This window comes from Canis lupus, chromosome 13 (genome assembly GCF_011100685.1).
Source record: "Canis lupus familiaris isolate Mischka breed German Shepherd chromosome 13, alternate assembly UU_Cfam_GSD_1.0, whole genome shotgun sequence".
Lineage (NCBI taxonomy): Eukaryota > Metazoa > Chordata > Mammalia > Carnivora > Canidae > Canis > Canis lupus.
The window spans coordinates 39,889,490-39,904,062 of NC_049234.1; the positions used below are offsets into that span (position 1 = coordinate 39,889,490).

Below are 14,573 nucleotides of genomic sequence, written 5' to 3' on the forward strand. Positions count from 1 at the left end.
AGTTAGTTTTGTGTGTTCTCTCTGCCCTCCGTTTTCACAGTGTCTTTATATTACATCTTATTACACTTTTAATTCCCCCACAGAGTGAGTTAGGTGTCCCTCCGTTTTGTACCCATACAGATAAAATCCCAAGACCTTTACCTTGCTCTCTAAGTAGCAGGCTGTTAAAATTTCCTGCTTATCTGCCTGCGTTTCCTCACTAGACAAAAAAAGTTCATCCAAGGCAGGGACTGCTTTTTTCCTGTATGTTGTTGTGTACCCGGTGCCTGGCGCAGGGTAGGCATGTAATAAAGATACTTTCTGTTGTTTTTGACTTGAAGTTCCTTAAACGAGCATTTAAATTTTTTCACAACTTGGTTTCTGCTTGCCTTTCCAGCCTCGTTACTAATCCTCTCCTTTTTGCAACTTCTGTGACTCACTACACCGTACTGCCAGTACATACTTCTCAGGCTCCCCAACCGCTCATGCTCCTTCTCCTGTCTGGGTCCTTTTCATCATCATCTCTGGAAAACTCACTACTTTCAAGCCTTGTATAGCTATTGTATCCTCAGTGAAGTCTTGCTGGACCTCAGGAGTCCGTAGATCTGATATTTTTGTTCCCAGAATTAGCCTTATAGGACATTGTAATAGTTAGGAGCTTGGGGTCTGGGATCTATTCTGGCTTCATCAGTTCTAGCTATGTAACTTTGGGCAGGTTGGTTAATTTCTTCAAACTTCAGTCTTCTCATATGTGAAATGGAAATGACTGAGTTATTAGAGAATTTTTTTTTAAAGATTTTATTTATTTATTTGAGAGAGTGACAGAGCAAGCATGAACAAGGTGGTGGGGGGATGGGCAGAGGGAGAGGGAGAAGCAGACTCCCCTCTGAGCAGGGAGCTGATGCGGGGCTTGATCCCAGGACCCTGGGATCATGACCTGAGCCGAAGGCAGATGCTTAACCACCTGAGCCACCCAGGCGCCCCAAGTTATTAGAGGATTTTAAAACAGGCGTGTGCATGTAAAGTCCCTTACTTAGCACAGGACTTGACACAGAGCAAATGCTTCTTTTTATTTTTAATTTTTTTTTAAGATTTTATTTATTCATGAGAGGCAGAGACATAGGCAGAGGGTGAAGCAGGCTCCGTGCAGGGAGCCTGATGCGGGACTTGATCTCCTTAAATGTTAACTCTTGTTATTATTAGCTCTAATGCTGTATCTCATAGATGATTATTGGTATACTTGGCTCCCTGCCTAAACTGAGTCCCCAAGTCAGGAACAGTCTTATTTAATAATCATAGCTCCACTTTCTAGCCTGGCCCAAAACTATATGGGTTGCTGTAAGGTATATACATTAAGTGAGTATCCGTTTATTTTTTTGATTAGAATTGTCTTTTTTTTTTAAGATTTTATTTATTTATTCATGAGAGAGGCACACAGAGAGGCAGAGTCACAGGTAGAGGGAGAAGCAGGCTCCATGCAGGCAGCCCAACGTGGGACTCAATCCTGGGGCTCCAGGATCACGCCCTGGGCCAAAGGCAGCGCTAAACTGCTGAGCCACCTGGGCTGCCCTGATTATTATTGTCTTGCAGTGATTTTTTTTTTTTTTTACCACAAATGAGGGTGTTTCCAGGGCTTTGTGATGTTTGGCACGTATGAGATTCTTACTCCATTACTGTATTAATGAACATATGAACAAACTCAGGGAGGTAGGGCTGCTTACCTCTTGTTTATAGCGTATAATATTCATCTGTTGATTTTTATCCACTAATACGCTACCATGAAATTGTTTGACCTTATGTTTTCCATGACTTTAGTGTGATCTAAAGGAATAAAAGGAAACAAAAATCTGTTTTGCTATGAATAACATGGTGGTGATCTTTCCTTCTAGAAACGAAATCCCGAAGTTCGACATGTAGATTTGGAGATACTATAGATTTGATGGAATGAATCACTTCGAGGAAGCCGTGGAAACAAGTTCGGCGAGCCTGCTCTCCCACACCAAAGGAGTCCATGCCATTCAGAAGCGGTGTTTTTTTTAAGATGGAGGAAATACTTCATGTGAAGGGCAGTTCAGTCTACAGAACTAAATACTACTTCCTGCTTCTAAGAGACATTACAAGTTGAATCAATTGGGAGATCATGTTTTTATGTTTCAATAGGGAACATTTTATTTAACTTGTTCATAATTTTTCATCTTACCCTGTCAGGGTGTCTTGTACTTTGCAATCATGTTTCCTGTCTTCACATTGGTAAAAATAATAATCCATAAGATTACGATTTTTAATTTATGATCACTGCAGATTTCACTCCATCAAAACCTGCCAGTCTTGAACATTCTGGCTAAATCTTGGTTTCTAAACAGTCATTCTGTTTTTTTCGTATAGAATATGGAAATTATTTCTACATAATTGTGCCCTGAGCACTAAGAGGAACCCTCTTCCAACCTAGTTACCCATAAATGTTCATTCCAGAAATGGCTTACTTACTGCATTGAAGGAAGACATGTCAGTTCACTCTTTTAGGTTATAGTAGTTGCCATTTTGTCAAATTTCTTCTCTCTCCTTAGCCTTTTTTCTTTATTTAGTTTAATTTTTCCCATGTAGGAGATACTGAATAACCCTATATGTTTCCATAAGCCAATTTGATAGCTGCTTTTTTGTTTTTGTTTTTGAACTGGCTTCAGTGCCATAGTGTGTATTTACTAGGAGATAATGCATTTATAAGCATTTTAACATCCTGTAAAATGGGCTAGAAATATTTATAATTTTACAGACAGGACAGCATTTTATTTTTAATTTATTTAAAAAGGCACTACTCATGTAAATCTGAACTGTGGGATATTTCTTCTTTAAGAGAAAGAGAAGTAAATCTCTTATGCAGAAACTTTGTGGCCATGATTTTGTATAATATCATAGTCAATAGCGTGTCTAATGTGAATTTCTCGCAGTTATAAATGGGCATTTAACATAGTATATGGCTACACATGTAAGTGAGTAGCTTTCTAGTGATCATAAGGTATCAAGGTGAAAAAAACATACAGTTCAATAATGGAAAATTTAGTGCAAAACTACAGCTGTGTCTCCATTCATCAAAGCAACTCATATGCACTTTAAATCGTTCGGGGGCAGTGAGCATTGTCCAGGCGAGTGGTGGCTGGGGGAGGTCTTTGCTCGATAAGTGTTTGACCTAAAGACTTAACTAATTTGTATGAGGTCAGTGTCTTAAAAACTTACTTAGATTGAAGTTTATGAATCACAGCAAATTGTAATGCTGGAAGCAAAAAAATAAACATTTGACTAAAGGGTTTATAATGGTAATTTTTTGATCCAGAAATGCCATTTATTGGAAAATTACAAAAATTTATATTGGGGTACATTTTTTTACCGTTATAGAGTACTTTGCATGTTGTACATTTTAAGTGAAATTACATTCTCATTTTATTTTTGAAGATATAAAATTGTTAGGTACACACATAATTTGATCCTGTTATGGTTTCAAATTCTTTACCCTTCCTTTGTGTGTTTTTTTTTTTTAAACTGTTTTTTACCCATTATACTCCACTCTACTTCTTCTGTCTTCTTCCCTCCCCTTCCCACTTCCCATTTGTTCGTCTCTGTCACTGCCATATGGGAAGGGACCAAATTGTATCCAATTTCCTCCCCGTGAAATTACTCTGAAAAATTTCACATAGCTACACGAGAGGAATGAACTCATTTAGAAAAAAAAGAGTTGGTGTGCAGAAGTTACTCTAAGTGGTAGATTTTTTTTAAGGATTCCCTAAAAGAAGCCAATCCTGATAGTTGAGTGTTTTAATCTGATTTTGATTGAGGTCATACTTATTCTTAAGTAACAATAGAAGGCTTATGTTTCTGTCTTTTCTTTCCATTTCTGTTCTGCACTGATATTGTAAAGTTCAACAAAATTTGACATAAAGATGTACAGCAGTATCTATGAATTTGAGTATTTCTGTGGAATTAGGAAATGTGAGCTGTCTTCACTCTTTTTTTTTTTTTTTCCTCCTTTTAAACTGGAGTCAAATTTGAATTTTAAAACCAGGGAATTTGAGCCTCTTTCTTTAAAAATAAGAAAATATCTAGTTCAGGTTTTTTATTTTTATGTTTTTCCAAATTAATGCTTCTCCTTTAAGTCTTGACCTGATGGATATCGCTTGAACATTTAAGCATTGTAATCTTAATATTTTTAAGGGAAATAGCTTCTGAGGTAGAAGAGTTCTGGGGTAGAAGAGTTGCAAAAGTAACGTTGGGCAGTGACAAGGGCGGTCTGGCCCCATGACTCCTGCGGGCATCGAGCTGGACTTCAGCTCTGCGGAGGGTGCAGCTCTGCTCAGCTGGAGCCCGGCCCCGAGCTGTCCGAGGGGGCACCTTCTGTGGGCGACAGCAGTTGGCGGGATGAGGGATGGAGACCTGTTTCGAAGTGGACCATCCCAGTGGCCGATGACACCCAATTCCAGAGAGGGAGCTTCCTGAAATGTACTGAAGATACAGAGGATTAGACTGGAAAATTTTCAAGTTTTTCTTTTTTTTTTTTTTTTTCAAAAACAAAGTTAATCTCTGCATACAGCCTCCTACCCACACACCAGATAACCCAGAATAACAAAATGGCATCAGACTCAAATTCTGGGTTTATGGTTTTAGTGTTACCTTAATTATCTCATAATTTGGAAGATGCTTTTTGCTAAAATTATACCATCTACAGGAAATGACTTCAGTTTTAAATCTGATAACTTTTTGAGGTAGAAATCAGGGAACTACAGAAAATCGCAAGGCACTTAGAATTCATACTATCTTTCCTAGATTGCATTTGTCAAACCTTGGCGTTTCTTTTAAATGCAATGACCCCCCACCCCCACCCCCAATTTACCAAACTGTCAGAAGTCAGTGAAACAAAGAATTGAAGGTAAAATGATTCAAAGATCAGTCTCCCCTAAATCCCTCATCCCTGTCTGAAATGGAAATTTGGGAGGTATTTATATAGAAGATTGGTCTGGCAGCCTTTATATTCGCATTAATTTACTAGCATTCCTAGACTCCGGTTTTATGGAAAAGAAAGTTTTTCTTTCTATTCTATTGTATTTCATCTGATTTGCTGGCTGATGAAGATGGTCCTGGTCCTTCAGGATGCTTTTTCCTTAATAAACGTCATCTGTAAGAGCATTTCACTTGCTAGTTTTATTTCCTGATAAATGTTTCGTCAACTGAAATCATTCTTTACCTCATATGCTCATAAGAACTAACCTGTAAACTGTAGGTATATTTCACCTTAAAAGGTCTGTATTTTTGAACGATTTATTATTCATTGAGTAGGCTTGTTAGTTTGTAAGTTTCCTGGTTCTACAAAACCAAAACGCGACAACTTAATCATTTTATGTTTTCAGCGTAAAGAGAACTGCTGTGAACGTCCTGTTAGGATGTGTGTTTGGTATATATTGCTCCATTTTAGCAAAACTAGATTATTTAAATATGTTAACTAGGTCATTTCTTCTGAGATGTGTCTAAATAGCATATTCAGAGAAAAAAAAGGAAAACACAAGAACACTAAGAGCTACAACCTAGAGCCGGCCTGCCCTGGGGCCCATGATGAGTCCTATACTAATCCTAATATAGGAATTCCAGCTGTATTTTCTTTTTTACAAGAAACAAAACCAAAGTAATTACTGAAAGTAATTTGGTATTTTGAGAACACGCAGTTCCCTCCCCCAAATCAAAATTCATTGAAAATAGCAGCGCAGGGGCACCTGGGTGGCTCAGTTGCTTGAGCGTCTGCCCGAGGCGCAGGCCGTGATCCCGGGGTCCTGGCCTCCGCCCCAGCTCCCTCAGCCTCTGCTGCTCCCCTGCTTGCCCCCCCCCCCAAAAAAAATCTTTTTTAAAAAATAAAAATAGAAGCACGAAGGTTTAGAGCGTGCGGAGGCCTCTTTGGGGTCCGTGGGGATGTCGTGCCTGCGCCAGCAGAGTAACAGGGTTTGTGTCCGCGCCGCCCAACCTCACGGCCGAGCAGCCGAGGTCCCTTGCATCGCAGGAGAGGGCAGGGGCCGCCGGTTGCGGAGCTGCGGGGCCCAGCTCCGGCTCGGACAAGTCGGGGTCTGCAGGTCCCCGCGGAGCCCGGAGCCCAGGGCCGAACACAACCGGGGTGGTTGTGTCGCCGGGAGAGGCTGGGCTCATGCCTGGCCGGGCGAGGCTCGTGCGGGTCCGACACCGGAGCCGCCGGAGCCGCCGGAGCCGCGGGCGCCCTGAGGTCCTGCGAGAGCCGAGCTCCGGGCTGTCGGCTGGACGACTCCAGAGGCCACCCGCAGGATGACCCGGCCCGGCGCGCTGAGCCCTGGGGGGCACCGGGGGGCAGCGGGAGCCGCGCCCAGCATGGGAAGCCTTTACTTGGGGCTCCGACGCCCGCGGGCATTGGGCGCCCCCGTGAGCCCCGCACACCCGTTCCCTCTCCCGGAGGACTCTGCTGGACGCTGCGCCCGGCCCTGCAGGTGCCCGGCCGGGAAGCGCCTCACCGACGGGGCTCCTCGTGCAGCAATGGGGCGCAGCGGTTCCCAGGGCGCTGCGTCCCCCGCGACCTCAGGGTGAGGCACGTGAGCGTGGGGGGGCCGGGCCCTGGGCGCCCCGCGAGCAGCTGGGCTCCCGGGGCGCTGGCCAGTTCCTGTGCCCGGTAGCTGACGGGTCGCTGTGCACGGGCCACGGTCTACGGGCCACGGTTGGGGTGCTGGCCACGGCGCGTGGGCCATGGGCCACGGACTACGGGCCACGGTCGGTGTGTGGGTCATGGTGTGCGGGCCACGGTGCGTGGGCCACAGTGCGTGGGCCACAGTTGATGTGTGGGCCATGGTGCACGGGCCACGGTGCATGGGCCATGGTCGCTGTGCGGGCCACGGCGTGCGGGCCACGGACTGCAGCGCAGGTGCAGAGTGGGTCTGAGGCCCTGTCCGGGGGCGCTCCCTGCAGGAATTCCCACCTCGTCCACGGCTCCCTCATAACCTCCAGCGGGCCTCATCTCCGGAAGCACATGAAGCTGTAACTGTCGCGCGAGGACAACGCCTTGAGCACCCCTAAGCCAGCACAGCCCACCTCGCCGCTGTCCCCAAACCTCGCGGAGCGCCAGCCGACGTTTGCACAGAACCCCCACTGCAAACCTGGAGAGCGTCCAGTGTCTGCTGCATTTCGCCGAATCCGGCCCCCGAGGCGCAAACCAGCACAGGTGTGTGCGTGCGGCACGCCACGAGTGCACGGCCCGTGGGCTCTGCTCCCTGCCGCTGCCCCGGCTCGGGGACCTGGGGCTCCTTGAATGTCCACCGTGACCGTCTCCGGTGCCACATGGGCCCCCGCGCATCCCGCATCGCGGCTTGGGGAAGTACCTGGTCGCCCACCTGCAGCCCCGTGTCCACCGACTGTGTTTCCCTGGCAGCGGCTGAAGGCCAGGACATTGCAAGTTGAGCTGCCGTTGGGTCGGGGCCACCCACAGCGCCCAGGTCTCCTTCCGGCCCGTTCTGGCCGATGTGCCCATGTCGCATTAGGCCTCCGGCCGGTGAAGGCCACCTCGGCTGGCGCTGCCTTGAACATGTAACTTTCTTGTTTCAAAAATAGTTCAAACTGGACTTTCCGTCTCATTCAAATGAGGAGCACCGAAGGGGCCTTGAGTCGTTACCCATACGACTGAAGCTAACGCACCGCCACCGCCGGGTGTTGATCACATTAGAATAATAATAAAAAAACAAACCTGAAGTGTGACGGGTGCCCAGGCGGCGGCGGCAGTTAGGCTCCGGCCTCTTGGTTTTGGCCGAGGCTGTGGCCTGGGCGGTGAGCTCGAGCCCCAGGTCAGGCTGCACCCTCGGTTCGGAGTCTGCAGTTGGCTGGCGCCTCTCCCCTCTGCCCGCCACCCCCCCCCGCCTCTCTCTCAAATAAATAAATCTTAAAAAAAAATAAAACAAAAGCAACCAACCAAGAACCTAAGGGGTGAGAATCCTTGAATTAGAATTTTAACACTTCCTTCCAAAAGGAGGCGAGAACTAACAATTTGAAAGAGAGAAGACTTAGGCTCATCGCTTTTATTCTGTGGCTTGGGCTCCGCGCAGGGCCCGCGGCCAACAGTGACTGAGGGGGGGCGGCTGGCGGCAGTGAGTCCCCGGCCTGACCTGCGGGGACCGCGTGGCCCGACCCTGGCGGGTGGTCGCCGGGCCTGAGCCCTGTCCAAGGGGCCCCGGCAGGTGCCCTGCGGGGGGCTGGCGAGGAGCGGCAGGGCCGCGGTCGTGCCAGGTGGGCTCGCAGCACCCCCACTTCCGGGCTGCGGCGGCCAGGCCCGCCCAGGTGGCCCTGGACCAGGTGGGACCAGGTGGGATGCGCATGCCTGTCCCTGGCCCAGCCCAGGCCCCCGCGGCCTGGAGCCTCGTGCACGACGCAGACAGTGGCGGCGGTGCTGTCCCGGGGATGTCGCACCTGCGGGGGAGCTGTCCACGCGGAGATGCCGCACCTGTGTGGGGGGGCTGTCCCGGGGAAGATGCTGCACCTGCAGTGGGGCTGCTGTCCCGGGGGAGATGCCGCACCTGCGTGGGGGGGGGATGTCCTGGGGGAGATGCCGCACCTGTGGGGGGGGCTGTCCAGGGGGGAGATGCCGCTCCTGCGTGGGGGGGATGTCCAGGGGGAGATGCCGCACCTTTGGGGGGCTGTCCCGGGGGAGATGCCGCACCTGTGGGGGGGGTTGTCCTGGGGGAGATGCCGCACCTGCACGGCGGGGGGGCGATGTCCCGGGGGAGATGCCGCACCTGCGGAGGGGAGCTGTCCCGGGGGAGATGCCTCACCTGCGTGGGGGGGATGTCCAGAGGGAGATGCTGCACCTGCGCGGGGCGCTGTGCTGCGGGGACCCCACGGCCCCGACCCGCGGCCGGACCGAGCTTCCCGCACCTCGGGCGCCGCGGTGTTGGCGCTGGGGCTCGGGGGCTCGGGGGCTCGGGGGCTCGGGGTCACGGCCTCGCCGCGCAGACTCGCAGACCTTGTGTCCCGTGGTGACTCTTTAAAAAACTCTTTTACCTACTGGAGCCGGAGGGAGGGGCACGAGCGCGCGGGCGGGGGGCGCGGGCGGGGCAGGCCTGGGTCCCCGACGGGTCGCGCCCCAGGTGCCCGCCGCTGCCCCGCCTCCCGCGGCCCCTCTTCCCTGTATTCGTGAACTTGGCTTCTCTGGTTTTATTTCCGACGGCTCTGAGCGCCGCGTCACGGGGGGAGGGGCGAGGGGCAGGGACGCGGCGGGCGGGGCGGCGGGGTGCGCGGGGAGGGCGGGGGGGGGGCGGGCAGGGGCGCGGTGTGACGATGTGGACGGGGCAGGGGCGCGGGCGACGGGGAGCAGGGGCGCGGGCGACGGGGTGCACGGGCGGGGTGGGAGGGCAGGGGCGCGGTGGGCAGGGGCGTGGTGGGCGGGATGCATGGGGGTGGGCAGGGGCGCGGTGGGCAGGGCACATGGGCGGGGCAGGGGACGGGGGGGGCAGGGGCGCGGGTGACGGGGTGCACGGGCGGGGTGGGAGGGCAGGGGCGCGGTGGGCAGGGGCGTGGTGGGCGGGATGCATGGGGGCGGGCAGGGCACATGGGCGGGGCGGGGGACAGGGGGGCAGGGACGTGGGCGACGGGGCACACGTGCGGGGCGGGGAGGCAGGGGCGCGGGCAGCGGGCAGGGAGCGCAGCCACCGTCGTCCCCCCGCCCCCCCCCCCCCCCCCCCCCCACAGGTCCTCTGGGCCACAGGGGCACCTCGTCCCCCCTCCCCATCCCTCTGCCTCTCCCCCTTCCCTCCCCTCCTCTCTCCCTCCCCCCTCCGCCCCTCCCCCTCCCCACCTTGCAGGGTCCCCAGGTCCACCGAGGCCCCAGGGTTGGGGGGGGCGGCAGCGCGGGGTCCTGGGATGGAGCGGCCTCCCCCCCTCCACCTCCCCCTGCCCCGAGCCTGTGCCCCAGGCCCGGCCCCCGCCCTCGAGGCCGACACTGACCCCCAGAAGCTCCTCCCTGGGGAGTCCACAGGTGGGAGCCTGGGGGTGGGGGGCACGCTCGGGGCACCACCCTCTGGGCCCTGGGGATGAGCCCCTCGAGGCCTGGCACTGCTTTTAGATTAAAGGGGTTCAGTTTTTTTTTTTAGGATGTTATTTATTCACGAGAGACCCAGAGACAGCAGCAGAGCCCGGTGCGGGACTTGATCCCGGGACCCGGGGTCACGGCCTGAGCCCCGAGGCCCCGAGTGCGCCTGTACCTTTTACCGGGGTTATCCTAAGAGCCTTCTAACAGGTACACGGGGTCTCTTGTGATTTTTTATTGTATTTCACTAATGATTAGTGATGTCGAGCACCTTTTTATGTACCTATTGGTAATTTATATTTTTTTTGATTTGTTCTTTTGAAGATTAATTTATTTGAAAGAGCAATAGAGTTGAGAGCATGTGCAAGCAGGGGTTTGGGGGGGTGGAGGGAATCTCCAGCAGACGGTCCCCTCCGGCCCCACCAGCTGACCAGCCTGGGAATGAGGAGCCTGAGGTTGCCCAAAGCCAGGCCTGACCTCAGGACCATGACCTGAGAACAAGTCAGGAGCCCCACCCAACCACCCAGGCCACCCCGGGGCACCCTGTTGGCAATTTATATGTCACCTTAGGAAAAATGTTCAGATGCCTTGCCCACTTTTAAATGGGATTGTTTGGGCTCTTTGCTATCGCGTTTTACCTGAGTCCTTCAGGTATTTTGGATGCAAGCCCCTTATGAGATACGTGATTTGCAAACATTTTCTTCCACTTGGTGGGTTGCCCTCTCGTGTCACTAAGGGTTTCTGTTGATGCACAGAAGCTGTTTAGTTTATAGTCTCACGTGCTTATTTTGGCTTTGGTCACCTTTGCCTTTTTGGAGTTTGATCCAAAAAGTTATCACCGAGATTGATGTCCGCGAGCTCACCACCTAAGTTTTCTTCTAGGAGTTTTATGGTTTATTTATCTAATTTTTTGATACTCATCTCTGCTCTAACTAAATCTGGCTGGAGTTCCTGTAAAGATTTATCTTCCCAAAACCTCACTGTAGAATTAACTTTCTCCTTAATAAAGATGGTCCTCACTGACTGTACCCCCCCCAAACACCCCCTTATCCTCATTAGCTGTTTCACCGGCATTATAACTCCTGGTGTCTTTTCCTTGAATCAGCTGGAGCCGTTTTCTTAAAGTTTAACCTGCATGCAAATCACCTGGAAATCTTGTTAATGCAGATTTTCGGATTCAGGCGGTTGGGAGTGCAGCTGAGATTCTCGCTCCTAACAGGCGCGTCGGTAGTTCATTCTAGAGGCGCTGGCTCGTGGACTGCTTTAACTCTCAAGGACTAAGATGATTTTCTGGTGCTTGGATATGTGGCCCATTGGCACAGGAACGTCTGCTCTTTTACAGTAGATGCATCTCCAAAGAAATAGGGTTATCGTGGTTGGGAACCTGAAACACTTTTAAAAGAAAGACCACTGTGGATTCTCTTATAGAGGAATGGCTTTCCTTCCTAGTTGGTTTCTTAGAGATTATTCTAGAATCGTATCCAAAGTACGGCCATTGGGAGGTGGGCGGGAGGATGGGCTAAATGGGTGATGGGAATCAGGGAGGCCACTTGTCGTGATGAGCACCGGGCGTCATATGGAAGTGATGAATCACTAAATTCTACTCCTGAACTTGTATTACGTTCCATGTTAACGAACTAGAATTTAAATAAAAACTTGAAACAAAATGCAAAAAAAAAAAAAAAAAAGCATGGCCATAAAAAATGTCAATAGTATTTGAAATAGATATTAAAGATCCACTAAGTGTTCCTTTAAAAACAATCCCTTGTGAGGTTATAATATAATTCTAATAATGCTGCATCTTTGGGATTTTGCTTGGGAGTTAACTAGAGAATTCGTCTCCCATCTTTTAAAATAGGCTTGATGAGATGATGGCTACCTTCATCTTTTGAGGATAATTTTGATTCTTTTGGAAGCAGTCAAACCAGTTGGAGATAAGATCGACGAGTATATCGGATGGGTAAGCTGGTTATTATTTCCGGTTAAAAGCAAGGAACACTATTTGGGTTAAAAGCTTATGTTGTGTCTGTGGCTCATGAGTTCACTTTGTAGGAAAAGCCCTGACTGTGCCAGGAACGCTGTGCAGTTTGTGTCCTTTCACCGTCATTAGTAATTTGAAGAATCGCGCTCACCCGAAGATATAAATGCTGGTTTGTTGCTTAATGCAGTCAGTCTCATTATTTCGCCGTCCTCACAGGACATAAAAGGCACTTACTCGAGGTCGCAAAGCTGGTGCTTTGGAGGCATATTTGGGTTCGGGTTCTGTGTCTGCTACGGACTCTGTGTGACCTTCGGCAAGTTGCTTTACTCACTCGGCATCAGTTTTCTTACCTATTAAGTGGCGATAACACTATGATCCAAGTGCGTGGGGATTAAATGAGGTATCAGATGTCAAATGCTATATTTTATACCGATTTAAGTTAGCTGGTATTATTACTACCATCATTGACGGTTAATTCAAATAATTCATTGATTAATCACTCACTGAGTGCTGTCTTGCTGGGCATTTTTACGTGTTATTTGCTTCTTTAAATTTACCTTCACTTCTGCCCGTGAGGACGGGAATCCTCTTCTGAAAGGAGGATCCTCTTTCTCAGCTAGATCAGCAGAGAAACTCCGTGAGGGAAGCGGGACCCTTAGGGATGAGGAGAGGAGACGTGGTCTTGATTATGAGCCGCTAGGGCCTCAAGGCGTCTGCAGGTGCAGCACCGAGGCAGATGCGCCTGGCTGAGCCCGGAGAGCTTGCTGAGTTGGGGTGCAACTGGAGCTCAAGGAGGGGCGCCCTGCTGGGCCTTGTATAGAGAACATGGAGGTAGAGGCTTCATATGGGGGTGAGGCCCCCATGTCTGCAGTTAAGGACACAGGTCTCATGCATGCGGGGAGATAATCACTGGAAATCCGTAGCCCTGACAATTCCCGGGGTTCACACCACGCTGGAATAGTTTTCCCATCAGTCAGAAGGAAGAAAACTCTTACAGGAAGTACGGTGGAGACCCCGCGGGATCCCAGCCCTGGGAGGTTACATTAACCCCAGAGGAAAGGCTCCTCCGGATCTACGGTAGCAAAGCCCAAGCCAGCCTCGGAAAAAGCAAACGGGGGCGCCCGGGGGCCTCAGTTAAGTTCAGATGCTTGGTTTTGGCTCCGGTCCTGATCAGGGGCGGGGGATGGAGCCCCCTGCTGGGTGGGGGGGTGGGGGAGGTGTGCTCAGCGGGGAGTCTGCTGGAGATTCTCTCCCTCTGCTCCTCCCCTCTCTCTCTCTCAAATAAACAAAGAAATAAATGAATCTTAAAAAAAAAAAGAATCACGCTGATCTGCAAGCAACTTCACAGTACGCGCCAAAGGAGTCCAAGCACTTTATAAGAGACTCCGAGACTCCGGATCCACGCACGAGTCACAGCGCCCAGCAGCCAGTCGACACCTCCCAGCAGGAGGCCATGACCCGTAGCTAGGAGGAAAACCGACCAAAAGAAACAGCCGGGACGTGGTAGGGATGAAGACCTTGGCAGCCAAGGACCCGAGGACAGCTGGCTACATACGGGTTTGCTCAGGGACGTAAATGCAGATGTGGACGCGGGAGGGCAGATGTGAGTGAGTATGTGTATTCAGGTCATGAGGTGTGTGGAAGAAGAAAGTGTGTGTGTGTGTTTCAAGAAATTAAAAAAAAACTATGATGAGAAAAAGACTCTGGATGGGGTAATAGGAGATTTCCCCCCGGGTGAATTTGCAGCAACAGGTGCCGCCCCAAATCCAGCGCAGCCAGGAGTCACGGGACCCACGGCGACCTTCACGCAGCCTGCCCTGTGGCGTAGGACTTGGCTGTGGCCGCTGTAACGATTCCCACCGTCTCCGTGGCTCAGCGCCGAGTATTCTCTCGTGGCTCTGTAGGCTGCAGGTGCGGCTCAGGTGTGGCGCCGTCGCGGGCTGCTCTCCTCCCGGGTCTCTGGGTCCTTGCCCTCGCCTTTCCCCGCTGCTGGAGGCCACCTGCACTTCTTGGCACCTGGCCGCCTCCTCCATCTGCGAAACCAGCAGGTGAGCCAGGCCTTCACCTGGCGCCACCTGGACGCCCCCTTCTGCTTCCTTTTCCACCTCTGGGGATCCCCGCCATGCACTGGGCCCGCTGGGTGGTCCCGGGCCACCTGCCCGCTTGAGGGCCCTGTGCCGGGACCCATCATGTGTGCGGGCCACCAGGCCGCCGCCTGCAGCCTGGGCTGGGCTGCGGGCGGGAGGGGCGCGGGGGGCAGGAAGTAGGTCTGAAGAAACCACTGAAGAGGTTTCCAGACGTGATGAAGATAGGGGCCCCCAGATCCTACAGGTGTATCAGAGCCCAAGTAGGATCAAGAGAAGCACACCAAGCCTTGGCATAATCACACCGGAAGAAACAGCGATAAAGAATCTTCAAAGCCACCAGAGGGGCGGGAGGCGGGGGGTGGGGTGTACATAGGCACAGAGATCCCGGGTTGGAGGTGATCCTATAAAAATACGGGGGACTTCACACCAGAGACTATGGAAGCCGGAAGAAAATGGACAG

The 14,573-nt window shown here is 51.4% G+C and overlaps 1 protein-coding gene across 2 annotated transcripts in view; it reads left to right on the forward strand.

The window, feature by feature from the left end:
- Nucleotides 1-5,154, forward strand: part of SLC30A9 (solute carrier family 30 member 9) — a 79,560-nt gene extending 74,406 nt beyond the window's left edge. For both annotated transcript variants that reach the window (XM_038555954.1, XM_038555955.1), the window contains one exon: nt 1,869-5,154. In XM_038555954.1, the coding sequence (XP_038411882.1) occupies nt 1,869-1,913 (45 nt within the window). In that variant the 3' untranslated portion in view covers nt 1,914-5,154. The remainder of the gene's footprint in view (nt 1-1,868) is intronic.
- Nucleotides 5,155-14,573: the final 9,419 nt, after the last annotated feature.